This window comes from Amblyomma americanum, chromosome 10, assembly GCF_052857255.1.
Source record: "Amblyomma americanum isolate KBUSLIRL-KWMA chromosome 10, ASM5285725v1, whole genome shotgun sequence".
Classification (NCBI taxonomy): domain Eukaryota; kingdom Metazoa; phylum Arthropoda; class Arachnida; order Ixodida; family Ixodidae; genus Amblyomma; species Amblyomma americanum.
In genome coordinates this window covers 118,787,911-118,808,726 of record NC_135506.1, presented here as the reverse complement: position 1 = coordinate 118,808,726, position 20,816 = coordinate 118,787,911, and the positions used below count along the sequence as shown (strand labels likewise).

The 20,816-nt window shown below is 44.0% G+C and overlaps 1 protein-coding gene across 3 annotated transcripts; it reads left to right on the top strand.

Moving 5' to 3' along the window:
* Positions 1 to 4,317: 4,317 nt before the first annotated feature.
* Positions 4,318 to 19,318, top strand: LOC144106601 (uncharacterized). Of its 3 annotated transcripts, none has more exons than XM_077639449.1 (5): positions 4,318 to 4,434; positions 5,047 to 5,198; positions 9,771 to 10,720; positions 15,878 to 15,931; positions 16,660 to 19,318. In XM_077639449.1, exon 5 carries the CDS (start codon positions 16,698 to 16,700, stop codon positions 17,379 to 17,381), a length of 684 nt encoding a protein of 227 aa, XP_077495575.1. In that variant the 5' UTR covers positions 4,318 to 4,434; positions 5,047 to 5,198; positions 9,771 to 10,720; positions 15,878 to 15,931; positions 16,660 to 16,697; the 3' UTR covers positions 17,382 to 19,318. The 3 variants fall into 3 exon arrangements, with proteins under 3 accessions (XP_077495575.1, XP_077495573.1, XP_077495574.1); XM_077639447.1 differs by having other exon boundaries at positions 9,731 to 10,720; XM_077639448.1 differs by having other exon boundaries at positions 9,731 to 15,931.
* Positions 19,319 to 20,816: the final 1,498 nt, after the last annotated feature.

Below are 20,816 nucleotides of genomic sequence, written 5' to 3'. Positions count from 1 at the left end.
CTAATTTTCATTTCATATTTTAATTCTTGTGTTATCCATGGCTTCCGTATTTTACGACTTCTTCGACGAGACATCAACGGAAAATGAGCTGAATACAAGTTCTTAAATTGATCAAGAAATAAATTGTACGCTTCATTTGCATCACTTAATTGGCATTCATTTGTCCAGTCAAATTTTTGCACCTCCTCGCGGAACCCCTCAAGCGTAGCGTCTGTTATTATCTGGTGGTATATTTCCTCATTTTTTTTCCTCTCTAGTCGACTACCGTTGAGACAGAGGAAAACAGGCAGGTGGTCGCTGATGTCATACCATATTACACCAGCTTTTGCAGCGTGTACTTGCGCGTTTGTAATAAAAAGATCCAAAACAGAACTTGATTCAGTAGTGACTCTAGTCGGTTCAGTGATTACATTTACGAAACCATTTGAACTGATAACTGTACTAAAATCTCTTGCATGTTGGGTATTAGAGCCCATATCAATATTGAAGTCTCCACCAGCAATTAGAACAAAATTATTTTCAATGGCAAAAGCTAGAAAAGAGTCATAGAATTCTAAGAACTTAGAAAAGCTGCCGTTCGGTGGGCGGTACCAGACAGAAAGTAATGTTTTGTCCGTATACAGTGTAAGCACTTCAAAGACAACAGTCATCACACAATAACGATCAACAAGCTGGCATTCAAAACTGTCCTGAACCAGTATAGAAACACCGCCCCCTCGGGCATCAATTCTATTCAGGTAAAATGTGTTGTAATGTTGCAGCCTGAAAACATCTTGATCATTTGTGCACCAGGTTTCGGTCAGCATGATTGTCGAAAATAAGAAATTAAACTCAGCAAACATCTCTTCTAAGGAAAACACCTTGTTCTTAACCGACCTGGCATTCAGATGTATGCATTTTACAGAAGTAGGTAATAACCGTGACACAACCGTGTTTAGCTCATGTGGTAAGTAAAATTGCATAATTGCATAATTGCATAAAATTGCACAAAGTTTCAAGCGTACAGCCGTTTTCTCCTCTCCGCACGCAACGCACAACGTGTCTATCTCTTGGTACCCGACTCTATATACAGTGTTGTGCGTTTTTACCGTGAAGACTCAAATATTTCCCCGCCGCAACCGCTGGCTCATTTGCGGTGAAACTGCACACAAAGCTTGCGTATTATGGTAACTTTTGTATCGTAGAAAGTTTGACAACGGTACTTTCTGAGTTGAGCCGTGCATGATGCGAAAACGTAATCGTCTACGTAGAGATCGGCGAACCAAAACCCGCCGACGACGTTTTATCACTGGATGGATGGATACGGCTGAACCCTTTACATCGGGCGGTGGCTCAAGCCACCTAGCCATGTCTTGTGAAATTTTACTCCTGTCTTGCTTTTAGCCACCAATCAGATAACCTTGGCTTGGTTACTTCTAACCTCTTAAAATCCGCTTTCCCTTCACTATCCCTAAACCCCAATGCCTTGGGTAAGTCAGCCCCGCTGCCTTCCACTGTAGGGTGAAGCCCTTTACAGAAAAGTATCAAGTGTTCAGCCGTTTCCTCCTCCTCTCCGCACGCAATGCACAAAGTGTCTATCTCCTGGTACCTGACTCTATACGTCTTAGTCCGCAAAACTCCAGTCCTGGCCTCAAACAACAAAGAACTTGCCCTATAATTATCATAGATATTTTCTTTGACAATTTCCTGTTTAAAGGTCCGGTATGTTTCCAGTGCCGATTTTGTCAGCATCCCTGTTTTCCACAAAGCTCGCTCTGTTTCTTTAACCTTTTTCTTAACCGATAATTGCTGATTTGCCCCCTTACTGCTGTCCAGATATTTGCTTGTCAATTTTCGAGTTCGCTTTCTCCATTTCGTGTCAACATTCTTTGTATACAGGTATCTGAAAACTTTCCTAGCCCACCGCTTTTCCTCCATCTTTCTCAATCGTTCCTCAAATGCTATCTTACTGCTAGCCTCTCTGCTCTCGAAAGACGCCCATCCCATATCACCCTGTACCCCCTGATTTGGTGTATTGCCATGTGCTCCCAAAGCTAACCTCCCTACTCCCCGTTGCCTAATTTCCAGCCTTGCTTGAACATCTGGCCTCATACACAGGACCGCATTACCGAAGGTCAGGCTAGGGACCATCACCCCTTTCCAGATCCCTCTTACCACCTCATACCTATCGTAATTCCACAGTGCCCTATTTTTCATGACAGCTGCATTCCTACTATCTTTATTCATTACATATTTTTCATGCTCTGTCAGATACTCAACACTGTTATTTATCCACACACCAAGATACTTGTACTCATTCACTACATTTAGCACGAAATCCTGTATTCTATGCTCGCCGCCCTCTTCATTAAATATCATGACTGCAGATTTCTCCTTACTATACTTGAAGCCTAATCTATCTCCCTCTGTACTGCATATGTCCAACAACTTCTGCAGGTCTTCCTTGTTGTCAGCCATTACCACTATATCGTCCGCGTATATTAGTCCCGGTAATGTCTGTTTAATCAATTCCCCTTGCTTGAAAAAAGATAGGTTGAAGCCTAGTCCGCTCCCCTCTAGCTTGGTCTCCAACCCTTGCAGGTACAACATGAACAACAAAGGGGACAGAGGACATCCTTGTCTAAGCCCCCGCTGTATCTCTACAGGCCCTGAAACATTTTTTTCCCATTTTATGAGCACTCTGTTACCTCTCTCTCTCTCTCTCTCTCTCTCTCTCTCTCTCTCTCTATGTATATATATATATATATATATATATATATATATATATATATATATATATATATATCTTTTAAAAGATTAATTACTCCATTTTCCACATCCAATGTACCCAGTATGTCCCATAAATGCTTCTGAGTAACGTTGTCATAGGCTCCCCTAATATCCAGAAATGCAAGCCATAAGGGCCTATGTTCCTTTTCTGCAATTTCTATACACTGTGTCAATGAAAATAGATTGTCCTCCAACCTCCTTTGTTTCCGGAACCCATTCTGTAGTTCCCCTAACACCCCCTCGTTCTCCACCCAAGCCTGCAGTCTATCCTTTATAATTTGCATCACCACCCTGTAAACCACAGATGTCACTGTTATGGGGCGATAGTTAATTACGTCTTCTTTGTCCCCCTTTCCCTTATATATCATGTTCATTCTACTTAATCGCCATTCATGGGGGCTTTCTCATCCACTATCATTTTATTCACTACTTGTATTAATGTTTGCTTGGATTTTGGTCTTAACTTCTTTATCAACATAATCGGGATACCATCTGGTCCTGTTGATGTGCCAAGGGAACCTTCTTTTCTGCCCTTTCCCATTCTCCTTGCTCAAGTGAAGCTATTGCTGTAACCGGTCTATCCTCCTTCAATAAATTATGTACCACGTGCTTTGCTGAAAATTTTTCCGTCATCCTTGTTCCTATGTGTTTTATTGCTTCAGCCCCTTCTAGTCGAATGCCCTCATCTGTAACATAAAGGTACCTAAAGGGCGGCATTAGCGCCATCTGTTTTCGGTAGTGAAAAGCGTACGACAAGGCCGCCGAGACGAGCGTTGCAAAATACATTCTTTTAAAGAAGGTAAAGCCTTGTTAAATCAGTTATTCTGTTATTTTCTCACGTCAATTAAGCGAAAATGTTGTAAGCGCTTCAGTTGAAGCAGACGAAACGGCCGGAACGGCATATTCAAAGGGCCTGCGCTTGCAATCGTCGCCTCGGCGGCCTTGTTTTGACGCTTTCGACTGCCATAAGAAGATGGCGCCACTGCCGCCATTCGCCGAAAAAATATCTGCGGGTTTTGGTTCGCCGATCTCTACGTAAGCGATTACGTTTTCGCATCATGCACGGCTCAAGTACTAAGTGCTGTTGTCAAACTTGCTACGATACAAAATTTACCATAATACGCAAGCTCTGTGTTTAGTTTCATCGCAAATGAGCCAGTGGTTGAGGCGGGGAAACTTTTGAAAGTCTTCACGATGAAAACGCACAATACTGTATGTCTTAGTCAGAAAAACTCCCGTCCTGGCCTCAAACAACAACGAGCTTCCCCTACAGTTATCATAGATGTTTTCTTTGGCAATTTCCTGCTTTAAAATCCTGTATGTTCCCAGTGCTGATTTCGTCAGCATGCCTGTTTTCCACAAAGCTCTCTTTGTTTCTTTAACTTTTTCTTAACCGATAATTGCTGATTTGCGCCCCTACTGCTGTCCAGATATTTGCTTGTCAATTTTCTAGTTCGCTTTCTCCATTTCGTATCTATAGCGTCATCTGACAGCGCCGCTATACTGCGGACGCGCGCTCTACGGCGGTCAGAAAAACCCCTGGCGCTTCAGGCATGTTCTACAGGAGGCATTGTTTGAGCCATGTTTGAGCCGAGCCGAGCAATGCTGTCAGTGGACAGTAGCACAATGGGCGGTCGGAGAAAGGAGCGCGCGTTCGTGTTGCACGTGAGCAATTTGTTCTTTCGATCTTTTGGCATGCACGAACTGAGCGAGTGCCTGTTATCTGACACTCAGCATTCCGTTGTCAACTTCCTTGCGCCCGAATATTTTGTGTTAGCAGATAACCCAGAACTAGCACTGAGCCAGCTTGCCCGGAGGGAAGGACTCATCTGCTGTTTTATCGTAAATTTTGCTCAAAAGCTTTGTGTGGGTCTACGGAAAAGAGCAAGCGCTGGGCGTGTTTTTGTATCTTTTGTCAACCCAGCCCAACGTAACTCAAGGTCATGTAAAAATAATTACCAGCTTTTGCGTGGTCCCGAAAAAAGGCGGGAAACTTTTGACAACAGCCGAGTTGCACCACGACCAGCTTTATAATAAAGCCGGTATTTATTTGAACTAGCCGTTTTTGCGATGAGTTTTGTACGCGGTCCGATTTTTTGTGGCCCCGCGGCTGAGATAGTCTGTAGAGTGTTGACTTAATGCTGCACTTTACAATTGTGTGCTTCTGTTACAATTCGCTTTCTAAAACAGTTGCAAAAATTGCTGCGAGATAAGTGATTACGCTTTGGTGTCTGCAGAGCGAAACATGTTCATCTTTTAAATTCATATTTATTTCAGAAAAGAGAACTTGAAAACCTGGCAGGCAGTTTTCTGGTATGCACGGACCTTCCCGATTCCTGCTTCGAGTCCGGCGTTCGCTTGCTGGCGCACAGGCTGAAAAAATGGGAAGTTAAAATGCTGAGGCAGTAAAGGCTTTAAGGCGCCACAAGGTGAGCCCTCCACCTTCTGTGAGAATTTTAAAATGATTGCTGTGCCACCTGAACAGAGCATAGGTTTTATGTGGGGAAGGTGTTTGGACCAAGGTAGCCGGCTAGCACGGAACGCATGAGGCAACCGGAAAAGCTAGCTTCCGTTTAAGGCCTCTAATCTTAAGACATTTTTACAGCTGATGCTGTAAAGAAGCCTTAAAGAGATGAACATAGTGGACAATGTGCTTGATGTCTTTTGACTGTTTGGAAGCTTGTGAGGTGCATAAAGCTCACAAGGCACTGTTGCAGTGTTTGACAGGTCATTGTGGTAATATTAGAAGAAGACATAGTACAGCACAATGGGACAGAGAAAACGAGCACACAGGATAAGCACTCATCCTGTGTGCTCCTTTTCTTTGTCCCGTTGTGCTGCACTATGTCTTCTAATATGCTATTGCAACAAGGCCAAACAACCACTTTGTTAAGATTGTAGTCATGACAGGTTTCTTTGATTTGGCTTCACTCTCTGCATTAGTTCTGTGAAGTTCCGTGGTGGTGCCGGCAGCGTGCAGCGTCAGTTCAGGCAGTTCAAATGCAGCTTGGCACCAGCTGCTTCCAAAACGAATGGTCGAGTGCAGGCCTTATTGACTGATAGCCTTGCTGTCGTCGCGAAATTGCAGCCAACTGCATGTTGCCTACACCAACGACCACCAATATCCTGAAACACTTGTAAGAATTTTCAAGCAGCAAATCGCTATGAAGTTTTACCATGAACCAGCTCTAGGAAATCGCCGTTTCACAGAAAAAAAAGAAATCGTTTCATGTATACACCCAGGCGACTTACGAATTAGCACTGAAATGCTGCCCATGTGACTCGACTTGACGGCTTAGGTTTTCAATATGACTCCTCAAAGAGTCACTCACCTCCTCTATCTGTAGGTCAAAGAAGCAGAGAAGGTATGGCACGAGTTATTTAATGAAATGATGACAGTTATTTGCTGAAAGGTTTGGTTTATGGGGGTTTAACTTCCCAAAGCGACTCAGGCTATGAGGGATGCCGTAATGAAATTTTGACCACCTGGTGTTAAGGGAGCATAGACACCTAACTTTTGGGTGTGTGGTTTCTTCTTTTTAATGTAATGACGCCACTGCGGTGGCTCAGTGGTTATGGGGCTCTGCTGCTCACCCAAAAGACGTGGGTTCGATCCCGGCCGCGGAGGTCAAATTTTGATGGAGGCGAAATTCTAGAGGCCCGTGTACTGTGTTAGGTCAGTGCACGTTAAAGAACCCCAAGGGTCGAAATTTCCGGAGCCCTTCACTACGGCATCCCTCATAGCCTTAGTCGCTTTGGGACGTTAAACCACGATAAACAAAACGTAAATATCTGTGACTGCAAAGAACCAAATTAATGGTCATGAATGCATATTGCTACTCTGATGCTCTTTGGATTAGGTTTGTACCGTGATGTTTTAATTAGAGGTTTCAACTTGCATAAGCCACATTTTTAGGTTTGACACACATTAGTGCTGTCTGTGCCTTTCTTTATGCCAAAATTAAACAGCTTGTATATGTGTCACAAATGATATACTGATTTCAGTTTATTTATTTATTATTTATCTTTTACCCACAGCGCCATTTGGCATTACAGAGGGGGTTGATACAGTAACACAGCACATAAATGCAGGTAAATACAAAAAAAGAAACAGTAGTCGAAGCATTTGCAAAGTAAACAAAGAATAACAACATTGACGCAATGCGCATCTATGTACAGAATTTGGGGTACTAGAAAGTCAACTGTGTTGTTCACCCAATAAACGTGTATTTTAGGAGAAAGTACCAACGCAGTAGACATGCAGTAGACATGCAATTTCATACGTGTATTTCACGCAGGTATACTGCGCATTGACAGGAAGACACAGGTACACACAGTGGAACGCACGAAACGAGGAAGCAGCGCACAGATGACGCACCGTCTAGCTATGAAATGACGTGACACTGTTCAAAGCGGAATAAAAGGATTCATTTGATGAGATGGAAGTAACAACGGCCGGCAAACGGTTCCATTGACGAATGGTCATTGGAAAAAAAGAGTCGCTGTATGCTGCCGTCCTGCACTTGTATTCACGTACTTTTTGATCATGGTCAAGGCGTGCGGATACGTAATGTGGTTTGAAGATGTATGTTTCGCATGGAATGCCAATGTGGGAGTAGTATATGTTATGGAACAGTTTGAGCCTCAGCTTAGTTCTCCGCTGTTCTAGCGATTCCCAAACGAGGACTTTTTTTGCTATTGTTGCACTGAAGTTGCGTTTACATGACTTACCAAGTACGTATCGAGCCGCCAAGGACTGAACTTTCTCAAGTTTTTCTTTGTCACCTATGGTAGGAGGATTCCACACCGTGCTAGCATACTCCAACACTGACCGCACATAAGTTTTGGAAAGGAGTTCTTTGGTAGCTTGCGGGAAGGAACGAGTGTTTCGGCGGAGAAATCCTAAGGATTTGCAGGCCTTTCCAACTATATAACCAACGTGCCGATGCCAGCAGAGTGATGACGTGAAATAGACACCTAAATACTTAAATTCATCAACTATTTTCAGATTTGCATTATTTATAGTATATGTGGGTACTAGCTTTGTGCGTTTCCTCGAAAACGCCATGCACACTGTTTTGTCCAAGTTGAGATTCATTTTCCATTTTCCGCACCACTTATGAACAGTGTCAAGGTCGTTTTGAAGGACATCACGGTCAGCATTACATGTTATAATTTTATACAGGACACAATCGTCTGCAAACATCCTCGTGTGTGATGCTATATTTTCAGTGATATCATTTATGTACAGTAAGAAAAGAAGAGGTCCCAGGACGAAACCCTGAGGGACGCCTGATGTTACATCAACAACATCAGATTCAGCTCCATGCACCATTACAAATTGACGTCTCGCGTGTAGATATTCACTTACCCAGGCAATTATGCGACAATCAATATTATAAGAGTGCAATTTCTGTATAAGCAAATCATGCGGAACGATCTCAAAACCTTTACGAAAGTCTAAAAAGATACAGTCGACAGTGGTGCTGGCATCTAAGGCTTTGGCAATGTCATGGGCGAATTCGGTCAGCTGCGTGACGCACGACAATCCTTTTCTAAAACCGTGCTGGTAGGGTTTTAACAAGCCATGGGTTTCAAGATGTTTTATAATACTTGAATACAGAATATGTTCGATAAGTTTGCAGGGAACTGAGGTAAGTGAGATAGGACGTCAGTTTGAAACTTTATTTCGAGGGCCGGATTTGTATATCGGAACTACTGAAGCGACTTTCCAATCGTCCGGAAGGGAACTATCTGCCAGTGATTTTTCAAATATCAAAAATGGGGCTATTGAACTTGAGCACCCCCGAAGAAGCGCATTTGGTAAACCATCCGGGCCGGGAGCCTTAGCAGTGCTCAACCTGTCCAGTAGCATCATGATGCCATTCAAGCTAAAAAAAAAGGATTTTCTGAGGATGAGGCTGTAATCGTGACGGGCGAGGCTGAACCGCTGGTGGTTTTCGCTTTCTTAGAAAACACCGAGGCAAAATATGCATTGAAACACTCAGCTTTATCTGCAGTTCATCATGGTAATACAAACTCTCAGCAATATCAAGTTAGGTAGTCTTGTAGGCTTTAAGATCAAAATCTCTTGAAGAACTAGCTTCCTAATGGTTTCTCTGAGGCTTTCATAAATCTGCTTGCTTTTATCATACAATCACTTGTGGCTCTAGACAACTCTTATGCTTGTACGTGTCATACGTAATGCAGTATCCATGGGGAGCTGCTCTGCTGACGACTTGATTATCAGTCTTGTTAATGCTACCGGACTGATTAGGGTGGACTTCGGCTCTGCCATTGTTTAGAGCTGCTCTGGCATCCCATGTCTGCATGCGACGAGTGGTTGAGGAAAAGGGAGAGAGTACTGTGTCCCCAATGCCCGTAAGAGTCGCTCCGTCTGTCAGCGCTAGGGTCGCTTCAGTGAAGGTGCCCTCCCTTGTCAGTTAAGGTAACTAGGGAGGACGACATCGCAGGGAAGTAAACCCAAGAGCGCAGAGCGGCCTGAGTGCCCACAGCGTAGAGAATGCGCTCTCTAGTTTAGTTTTTCACGTCAGAACTTCCTTGCTCCCCTGACTGCATAATATCAACTGTCACTTTGGATTTATCTCTGATATCACATCGACAAGGTTAGCATGGCTTTGCGAAGCATAATGCCGCGTGTGCTGATAAAATGGGCAGCTGCCGCAACATGTGTGATCTGCATTTTAGGGTGCACTCTGCTGGCTCTTGGCACTTGCTTGATGCAGTGGATCTGTGTTTCACCTTACCCAGAAGTCTTCATCTAAAGTTGCATCAGCGTTGCCTAGATGCATCACACCAGCACTCTCCTATGTATGGGTATTGTCTCTCACGCCATGGTTTCTTGGCAAGCTGAAATGTATTCATGCATTTTAATGGTTGCTTCTGAGGCATTAATGGGCCATGATGCCCCTCCATCACACTAAATATTCTCTCTTTGCAGCGGCGCTGATGAAAAAGAAGCTCTCGCTTGTGCAACGCAGAGCGCTTTCGGCAACCGGCCTGGCTAGGAACGTCGACAGCCCGCTCCGCCAGCTCATTGGCCACGGCTACCGGATCATGCAATAAGTGTGGATCACTTTCCACATCTGCTGACCCCGGACCACAGCTTCGGCGCACGCAACGCCACCCCCATTGGCTCTGCGCTCCTGCCCGTCCTGTGCCTCCACTTGGCCTTGCCGCTGCTCGCCCGCTGTTCACACCCGTTTTTCGGCACGTTCTCGCCGCCATGTTCACGCCTACCATCACATCCGGTGAGCTCCTTCAGCCGTATCCGATCCTTCCTTCCTCGGCTACCCGGCCTGTCCACGTTTTATGCCAAGGACCCCGTTTTGTGGCTGGCGCTGCTGGACTTGCACTTTCATGTCAACCATGCATCCAAACAGCCAGCTGCGCTATCAGCACGCCAGCCACGAACTCCCACCCTGTCTCCTCGCAAAGCTGCAGTTGCCGCCTTCTGGCCCAGACATGTACGCTTACTTCAAGAAGGGCCTGACAGCAAATTTTGGCTTGGAGCTCCTGCCGACTCTGCGCTCCTGTTCCCAACTCAGAAGCTGCGGCGCCACTCGACCCACCACCCCTGGCCGCATTCCCTACCCGAGCTGTTCCGCCTTCCCCGCCGCCCGTTCCTACATCGGCGCCCCTGCCTACACCGGTCTCTGCACTATCGCCGCTACCGTATGTGCCCCCATCCGCAGTTCGGCAAGTGCCCCGTGAGCACGCTTCGGTCTCTTGCCCACCTTCACACCCCACTGCCTCGTAGTTCATCCCGGTCTCTCCCAAGTTTCCTGCAACGGCCCCTACTACCTCCTACCCAGCCCTGCTTCCCAGCTGTTGCCCTGCCCTTGGGCCATCACTGGCAGCACCTTCTCTCGAACCGGGCCCGGACCCGCTTCTGGTCCCAAGTTCGCCTGCTACCTCAAGCCCAACCACAGTGAGTACAACTATCATTCCTGCCGCGTGGCACGCATGCACTCCACCCCAGGGCCTTGTCGCGCCTAACGCGGCACCCGACATGCTTCCCATGTATCCTTCACACCTAGCGCCTTCACCAGTGCCAGTGCCTCCGCGACAGCTGAGACAGCCCTACCGTATCCTTTCCATTTCGACAACTACGCCCTGGACTTGCTTCTTGTGCAACCAGCCACCCGTCCCACTGCCATAGTGAGCTCGTTTTTGCATAAAGCCGCTGTTCCTCATCAACCACTTTCCTGCATGGCAGCCCAAGTCCCACGCAGTAGATCTCCAGCCCAGTGCCATGCGCCGTCGTTTGACCGTCGCCAGCGGCTGAGGCATCCCTTCCTATGGCGGCAGTTTCCGCACACGATTACGTTCGCCTGCACTCACTGGGCCAGCGCACAGCACATATCGCCCGTAATGGCGCCATTACGGGCGATACGTGATGGCGCCATTTAGGCTTTACCCACTTGTCCACGGTTTTATCTGATTCCATCTGACTCCGTTTAGCACGTGCGTAGCTTCTAAGTACGCGCAGGCGCTTTTTTTTTTGCCACGTGCTGTTTGCCAAGCCGCCCAGGCGGGGCGGCGCGTAGTTCGAATTATCCGTAGCGGAACCGACTCGCTTTCGAAATAACGGGCTTTTTTATACACAGATCTGTATGGATCTTGGCCGGACCAAGTAGAGTAGTTTGAATTATTCGTATTATCGAGGTTGGAATTAATGAGCTTTCACTCTATATGGGAAGCGTTCATGATTAAGAAGGAAGAACATCATTTATTAGCCGACCGTCTGCCGCCCTGTTTCCCCAAGGAAATCGCATTTCTAGATCATTGGATTTATGATGCACGCCCTGCCGCTAAATTTGTACATTGTTATAAATGTTTTGTTGTTACTTGTTTACACTTGTTTTCTGGTTCCCTGTGATATCATCATCATGTTTCTGATGCATGCATTGTCATTGGAGTTTAGCTGTCTTATACGCTTGTCATGAATTTTTGTTGTTTCTTGTTTACTCTTGTTTTGTAGCTCTTTGTGCCTTCCCCATTGGGACCTTGTCAGTAGCCGAGCTGGGCACGTGCCGTTCCCTCATTCATGATGCAATTTTTGGAATTATTTTTTTGTTGCTCTTAGCTTGCCAAACCTATATAACATACGTGTGTTGCTGAGCTTCTTGGAATAAAACCACTTGATCCTCAGCACTCGTGTCTCCTCGCTGTGCCCCGTCCTTGCTCTGTTTTGAATATAGTCGGTAACCAACAAGCCCAATTCTCAGCACTTGCGTCAATCTGTGATTATTGGATCTATAGAACGCGTAGGCATCTCCACTATTAGCATTTGGGTTATTGCACTTATTCTGTCTTGCTCTGCTTGATATCGCAGACAAATGGAGTCCTGGTACTACAAGCTACCAAGCATTAACCTTTCAAAATGCTTCCAACCCTTACTTCAGAGGTGTCTTACTATTGAAAACATGTAAATTCACATCCCCAGTAGTACTATCTGGCTTTGTACTTGCATTAAGCAGTAAACACAACCAGATAACTTTCAAACACACGAGTGCCTACTGCATTTTACGGGCTCTATTCACAAAGCATATGAACAATTCGCTTGTAGCTTTAGAGCCTCCTGCATAGGCTACTATGCTCTGTTTGACTGTACAATCATGAGGACCAGTATTACGAGAACAAAGTGTACATCCTGCCTGAGGAAGAACCTTCGAAAGCAATCTATTCGAGAGAACATGTGCAGAGCCATACCGTCATATATGCATGTGCAAAGTTAGGTTCACAGAAATCCATCTGCCTTTGCCTAGAGAACTATCCAGACCAGCTGTGTTAGATATAACACTATTGACATTGCGTCTTAGCTGGTAGAAAACATCAGTTTCAAATACTTGTTCGTAGTTTAATACACAATGTCAGTTGCACTTCTTTTTTTCTGACCATATCCTTTCACATATTGAGCCTAGGGAAGAAAGAAAACGACAATCTGTTGTCAGATGTTGTTTCTTGGAATGTTTGCTACTGCTTTGTGCATCGCCATTTACAAAAAGACACACAAGTGCTGGTGCATGTGGCATTTCTGTTGACATTAAAGCGACCCTCCTTTGCTCTCCGTTATTTTGCAGGCCATTATTGATAAGCCAAGATGTACAACATTCCAGAGGAAAAAACCACGACTGCCAGCCTTCCTTGACTGCATTGCTTGATGCTCATGACCTGAAAAATTGCGTGTTCAGTGATCTCAATGCATTGTGTTTGTGTACAAAGTGGGATGAGAATTGTTTTGAAGTAATTGTTTTAATTACAGGGATCTAGAGGAATACGGGCTCGCCCTCAAAAGAAATGTTTTGTTTAGTAGACTCATTTTGTAAACGGTATAATTTTTTCCACAGAAGTGACGACTGGCTCGAAAAAGGTGAGGGATGGAGGGAATAATGGATTGCTGCATTGTGGCTTCTTCAGGTGTTACTGATGCTGAGGGGGCACCAGGTTCCTTTTTTTTTAGCTCAAGAGTCGTGCAGCAGAAAACATTGGCATACATTGGTACAACAGTTTAAATGACGCTCTGAATGAGATTCCCATTTCAGTCGTGGCACATACAGAATGCATGACCACATACAGCAATCAAATGCAACCTCCTACCTGTGTACTCTTGCAGTGTATGCTTATCAGTACTAGTATTAGAACCAGTCTATTTGATCACTCAGAATCGAGCACCAGGAAGGACCTGACAAACAAGCGCCAGCTGGTCTTCCAGCTTTCTTAGACAAGCCAGGCACTCCATGAAAAAGGGGTGGAGAGGCAAGGAGGTTTAATGGCTGTGGGGCATTACAGAGAACAGTGGGTCAAAGTGGTGTATGTTTAGGGCAGTTATTACATTCAGGAAATGTTGCATACTTTTGAAAGAAAGTCCGTGCCAGTGTCACTAAGATGTTTCATGTCTGTCTGTAAAGTAACTTTGTGACTTGGAGAATTGAACAAAATAAGCACCTTGAGCTCAGCTTTGATAAAGGAATATCACTGGTTCCATAACATTATGCTCAATTAAAAATGCAAATTGCAGAAAATGATGCCTTTATTTTTTTTGCAAAATATGGCAAATAAGGACCCATCTTGTAGTGCAGAGATCAAAACAAGATCTCTGGAATGTAGGTGATGGTCATTGTGAAAAACTTAATGTGACATGAAGGCGAACAAAATGCAGTTATGGTGGACATTGTGTGATAGTTGTGTTAATCATGCACATTGCTTTTTTCATTTATGCTGTGTGATAGTTATGTTAATCATGCATATAGATTTTTTTCATTGATGCTGTGCTTTTTCTTGTTTTTCAAAGCTTAAACGTCAAAGGTGAAAATTGCATGCATTGGAATAATTCGCCGTTTGGTGCATCTGTGTTTGACACTTCAATCTTTATCTTGATTCTTGTGCTGAATGGCCTTGACTCCACTACTTCACACTGTTGCTTTGTCTTCTGGTTGGGGCTTTGTGAAACTATAGCTGTGCAAAACCTGTGCTATCAGTATCGTGTGGTTTATTCTACGTGTTATTGTATGTGCAGCTGTTCACTGCTTTATGGGCATTTTTTTTTGGCTTTGCTGAAGAGTGCAATACGATTCCTTGTGGTTGGTCTCAAATGAATGACCTCATTTTATGATGTATGTAGCATTAATTACTATTTCAAAAGAGTGTTTCTTGCTTGGTTCATTTAGCCTGCATTATGACATCTTCCATTCCATTTTAGGACTTTTTTAAGAGCAGATAAAAGTTAGCTGTATGGGGTGTTTTGTGGAAAAGTTTCTTTAGTTTTCTTGTATGTTTGTTGTGCGCATCTGTTTTGTCAAGGTAGCACCCTTTTTACCAGATTTGATGACCCGTAGTGTTATTTTTTTAGTTGCCCGGCTGGGGCCCTATATAAATCAACCCTTCATGAATCATAAAATTTCTGTAGAACCAGTGTAGTGCTGCGATTATGCTCATAATAATGCAGCAGCTGATGACAAGTCGCACTATTATTCACAGCCTGTCGCAGTGTTCACTACCCCTACAGTGGTGGTCTAACCATTAGAGCATGCACCTCACACGTAGGATGTGCAGTGTTGGATACCCAGTGCCACTGGATACCCACGAGTGCTACAATACGCAAGCTTTGTCCCTGGCTTCTGCTGGGTGGAATGCTTTTAAATGGGTGCTTGACCCCGCCTTGTTTAGACGGAAGTGCGTGATGCCATGCTGCTGTTTGGCCGCAGTTGCCTTTGCACCGTGAAAATTCACCATTGTCATCCTCAGCTCCCACTCTCTTTACGATGACTTCACATCCCCAGTTTGTTCCCAGAGATGGGCTTCTTTTGTGCCATCCATGGTGTTAGAAAAGCTGGTAACCTTAAACCTTTTTCAGAACAACGCACTGATGAACTGATCAGCATTTAGAAGTGCATAGTGAAACTCGGTCATAACAGTTTCTTCATTTTTTCCTTGTCCTGAAATTGGGGGTGCAGGCAATAAACGAATAAATATGGAATGCTCTAACGGCACTCAAGAAACAGTAGTGTGCAATTTAGATGTGGTTCTTCTGACTTGACTAATTACTGTCTTGGAGACGATGGAGGCGAAACATTGTGTTGGACATATTGACAACATTAATGGGCAGCTGTAACCTGGACGTTTTTACCGGTAGCCATGCTCTGAACATTTTCCCTTTGCACAATTCAATGGCTTTAAATGGTTCAATAATGAAATGATGGCTGTATTAATGTTTTGTGTCGTTAAACATAACTGACACTTGTTAGTTCTTAAGCCTGCCTAGAGACTGTCCTTCCCATGAAGCTAGAAAACGTGCAACTTCATTTGTCGATGTAATGGCTGTTGGTTCTGATAGATCTCTAATTGGTGGGCAATTGTCAGTTTTTCGTTAGCTTAAGAACAGTAATCATCTGCATGCAGAGTTAAGTCAAGAATGTTTGCTTTGGAACTCTTCTTTTCGGCTCTCCCTACTGAATTTACACAACTTTGAAAGGCTGTTTTATGAGATTGTATTACATATTCAGTGTCGTGCACATACCACAACATGAGCTGTTGCACGTCTAATCTTTTGTCTCAGTGGATGTAATCTGCTTTTCACATGCAGGTTTGATCTCCGGGGACCACAAGCATGATGTACAATCTGGACAGAACTTGCCAGGTTAGAATCGGCACATTTTTTTCTATATATGCTTTCCTGAAGAGTGCCTTTCACTTTTTCTCTATATATGCTTTCCTGAAGAGTGCCTTTGAATGAATAGATTGAATGATACAGAAGCTTCACTTTACTGAACTGTGGTGAATGACAGTTATACGTGCCTTTGATATTCTGGAAAGTTGCTTTCTGTGATCTGTGAAACCACTCACCGAACTGTTACCGCTGTGAGTTCTGTTTATTGATGCAAGAAATTGTACAAGGGACCAAGGCCTCTCCAGGCTTTTAGACTTTAGCCTTGGCCTCTTTAGGTACTGTCTGAGGAGCAAATAAAGCGAAAAAAATGGCATTGGGCTAACTATAGCTGACTGCCACTTGTTTATTTAAGCCCACTTGGGTGAAGTTTGGGAGTGCCTTTCTTAATGCCAGTAATGTGAGTGCAGAGATCAAATGCACCAACTTTGGATGAATTTAAAAGGCTGCCCTATTTTTTGCAGTGATAAAATTTCTTGCAGCCTAAATTTTTTTGCCTACGTGCAGAATTGAGTGTAGAGACATCTTTTTTTCAGGCCTGAGTTCTCCTTAGGCGTGATCTGTGGAATAAAATTTCTGATAAACATCCACAGCTTTTGATGAGTGTGCTCTCTGTATTCAACTTTTTTTCAATACTCCAAGCGAACTGTGGATTGTTGGTTCTTGCATTTTATTTAAAGTACTCTGCCTGTACAACACAGGTTCATTCGTCACACAGAGCGCCCATGGCACACCTTCCATGCACGATTCAACCAGTGAAAGGCACCCTGGGAGCCGCTACATGGAGTCCACTTCCTGCCTGGGTAACCACAGGGGTAAACCGACAGGAAATAAGCTGCATGAATGCACCGACTGCAGCAAGATATTCAAAAGAAGGTCCGAGCTAGTGGTGCATCTCAGAGTCCATAGTGGCGACCGGCCATACCAATGTAATGTCTGTGGTAGCAGCTTTGCACAAATGGCCTCTCTGAAGGCACACCAGCGCACTCACACTGGTGAACGTCCTTACCGTTGTGACCATTGTGGCAGCACCTTTGCACTGAAGCATAACTTGGTGGCACACCAGCGCACACACACAGGCGAGCGTCCTTACTTTTGTGACGACTGTGGAAGCAGCTTTGCTCAAAAGTCCAATCTAAAGACACACCAGCGCACTCACACTGGTGAATGTCCTTATCGTTGTGACCATTGTGGTAGCACCTTTCGAGTGAAGCAGAACCTGATGCAACATATCCGTACCCACACTGGTGAAAGGCCATTTCAGTGCCAGCTGTGCCCCATGGCTTTTGTGATGCATTCAGCCCTTGTAAGGCATGAGAGATCCCATAAGGGCGAAAGGCCCTTCCAATGTGACTTGTGCCAAAAGCCATTCACTCGGAAGCTAGCTTTGAAACGCCACAAGGAGGCTATTCATAAAAAATAGCAGTAGTCTGTGATGCCCCTGCTATATTTGTTTTGCTATCAATTTGTGTACTTGCTAACAATGTTCTAGCTGAATATCCCATGGAAGGTGCCGGTAACTAACCATCATTAATTACATTGGCAAGTTTTGCTTATTGTGACAAAATTGTCAGAAAATGACATTTCTTGTGTCCTTGCACAACACCCGTGCTGTCGCTCTGTCTTTCCTGAAAACAAAGTGAGCCTGCTATGCTCGTAAAGTTGCATCAATGGAAATTAAAATTGCGGTCATTTGTGGTTAGCATCACTTGTTGGAGAGTGACTTTCAAAAACATTGTACCGAATATTTTCTGGTGCTAGTTGTCACCCTGCCTCAGTGAAGAGATTTTGGGGAATGAAAGGTCGCACAGCAATTTCTTTGTCTTGAAGCCTGAGCGGGATAATTTTTGTGAGCTTAACTGTAAGGTCACTCGTTAATATCACTGAACAAATTACTGTTTTTATTACAAAGGATAACCTGCTGTTATCAAAATATTTGTGTGTGATTATTCCAGCAGTGTTAGTGGCAGGAATGAGAGGGCATTTAGGTGTTCAGCCTCAAAATGATGTGTCTTGCATTAGTTTGCCGTCTTGAAGAGTTCTGTGTTCTTTGAAACGAGAGCCGACAAAACAGTTCACTAAGGTCTGCGTCACCATTTCTGAGAGCACTGTCTCTGCCCTATATAAATGGCACAATATTTATGGAGCATTGTTTTCTCACCGTCTTTAATCTATTTCGTCTGTCAGAATACCAGCTGTTTGTGACCATTTTAAATTGTGCTAGCTTTATGTTGGTGTTACTTGCACAAGCCTTCTTTATTTACATAAGGTGTTCATGATAACAAGCCACAAGGGTTGTGGCTGCTGAAACAAAAAATACTTTGAGTAGTGCTTTCGAAAAACATTGTAGTCTTTTAGTGTAATATAAAGCTCATAATTTAGGTCGGTTGTTTGAAACCAATTAGTGCACATTAGTATTTTATTCCAATTTCTATTGCAAAATGTTGAACGCATTCTGGTTATTTGTAAAATTCACTTAACTGACATAGTTTTGATTAAAATTCGAAAGTAGTGCAGTTCTTTGGCTAGCCTGCTGCATAAAAGCTGCTTTTCCCTTTTTTTTAATGTTATATTTCGAGCATCCTTAGACGTCATTGTGCCTTACATCCTGGAAAGAATTGCTGTCAGGACTCTCTTCAGCACTGTGCTGTTCCCCACAATAAAGCTATTTTGTCTGATAGCAATGCATTACCAATAGTACAAGAACTTGTGGTTTTGTTGTTTGCTTTGGAAAAAAGTTCAAACTGCTCATTTTCCCAAGCACTGTGCATTTACCTGCCGTTGCATGCATTCGTTCTAATAAAGATCGATGAGCAACCTTTTAGGTGATTTCCAAATGAATAACCCCTGTTCTTCTCTTTTGCACATTGTGCATTCTTCCCCATGCTTTGCACTCGCATTCTTTTAAGCCCAAGCACATTTAACCAATATATGCCTCACGTCCTACATGCAGGGCATGGTGTGGAGTAACTCAGAAAGCTTATTTAGCAAAAACTTGTGCTGGCTAGCGGAGGCTCAAGAGAGTGTAACCTTCTCCTGCGCACGGGTTGTGTTGAGTTTGTTCACTTTTATGCGTTTTGTGTGTTCAGAAAGATCGGACAGTCTTCTCTGGACACCAGTTTTGAAATTTAACCCCATCAAATACATTGTAATGCTCCCATAGAAACAAATAATTTCTGTCCATTGTCATAAGGAAACCGCCGCGTGTGATGAGAAATGCGATATTAGGGTCAATGTCAAATGTTTGACAGGTTGTGAATCTGCCTAGTCACCTACATAGTAGGAAAGCTCGAAAGTTGGTGTTGATAAAAACATTTATTCCAATGAAGGGTGATTCTGTTTTTTGAGTGAAATAAACTTACATTGAAAAATATTTGAATGCTTTCAGATCACTGAAGTTTCAGCATATACTAGTTCAGCTGTGTACTCAAAGAATGTATACCTTGTGTACTCAAAGAATGATTACAAAGCACATTGCAATTACTAAACTGCCGCCGTGGTGGCTCAGTGGTCGCTTAGTGGCGGTAGCACTTGGCTGCTGACATGAAAGACGCAGGCTTAATTCCTGTTGCGGCAGTCCAATTTCAATGGGGCTGAAATTCTAGAGGGCCGTGTACTTGTTGATGTCAGTGCATGTTAAAGAACCCCGGGTGGTCAAAATTTTTGGAGCCCTTTATTACGGCGTCCCACATAGCCCGAGTTCTTTTGGGACGTCAAACCCCCATAAAATAAAGCAAACTAGTTACTGTGCTAATTCTGTACACATTATGCCCTCTCTTTGAGTGCATAAAAAGCAAATCAGGTGCTTTTGAGTTCTGCTGGCTCAAGATTTCACATTAGGAGTAAGAGCTGGTATGCAGCGTCATAATGGTCATGGTTCTTACAGGGATCCCGTTTGTTGTTTTAAAATTTCATAGACAAAAGGGGAATCGTTTCTGACTACACAATGCATGAGTGACTTTTCAGTGTACACCTCTCAACTTTGAAATGCTTCATCACCATGGGTGATGTTAAGTGAGTGCTCACACGCATACCACCACATCCCTTACACAGCAAAACCACAGGAGAGGGATCATGCTGTTAGCCTTGAACCGTCATGGTGGTTGCATGTGAAATATATTGCGGTGTAATAGTGTGCAATGCTGGCAGCCTAGTCTTGTCAACATGTGTGCAACATCATGTTCTGGGACAGGTTTGACCATTGGTGCAAAGTCAACGAGCAGATAACATGACTGCAGCACAGTTTTGGAGTGGATGTGCATTGTTGCATGATAAAGTGACAGCAGTGTGACGAGGTACACTCATGCATCACCGTTTATTGCTTGGCTGCATGTGCAGAGGCTGGCATTGCTCTGGAGTGGGCTTCTGTGCAGTTGAGAGCTATATTGTTGCAGTGAATCACGGAACTGCTGACATGGTCTGGAAGGCTTTCAGCTGGTGGGTCATTGCAATGCTGACAGACACTGAAAAGATAGTCGCTTTTTGTTATATTACAGATGTGGAAAAAGCACAATACCTGAGCAGGGGAGAGGGCAACACACTTCCCTAGAATACATTCTGGGCGTGTTTCGGGCTGCACATGCAATATCTACCGATAACATTTGTTTAAAAATGGTCTGAACATCAGCGTGTGCAGCGAAATTCGTAGGATTTCGTTGTCATTGTTTGCCTTTCTCATCGCAGCGCCTTTGGAAGATGCGAAACAGTTCAGTCGTTCTAGACAAGTGTTTTGCCCTCTGTACAATCAATAAAAAAATCAGTCAAGCAGCAAATGTTAGGAAAACAGTACAATGGCATTGCCTTCACATCATTTATCTTGTGGGCCAATCACATTTGGACGTTGCGAGGCTTGCAGCTT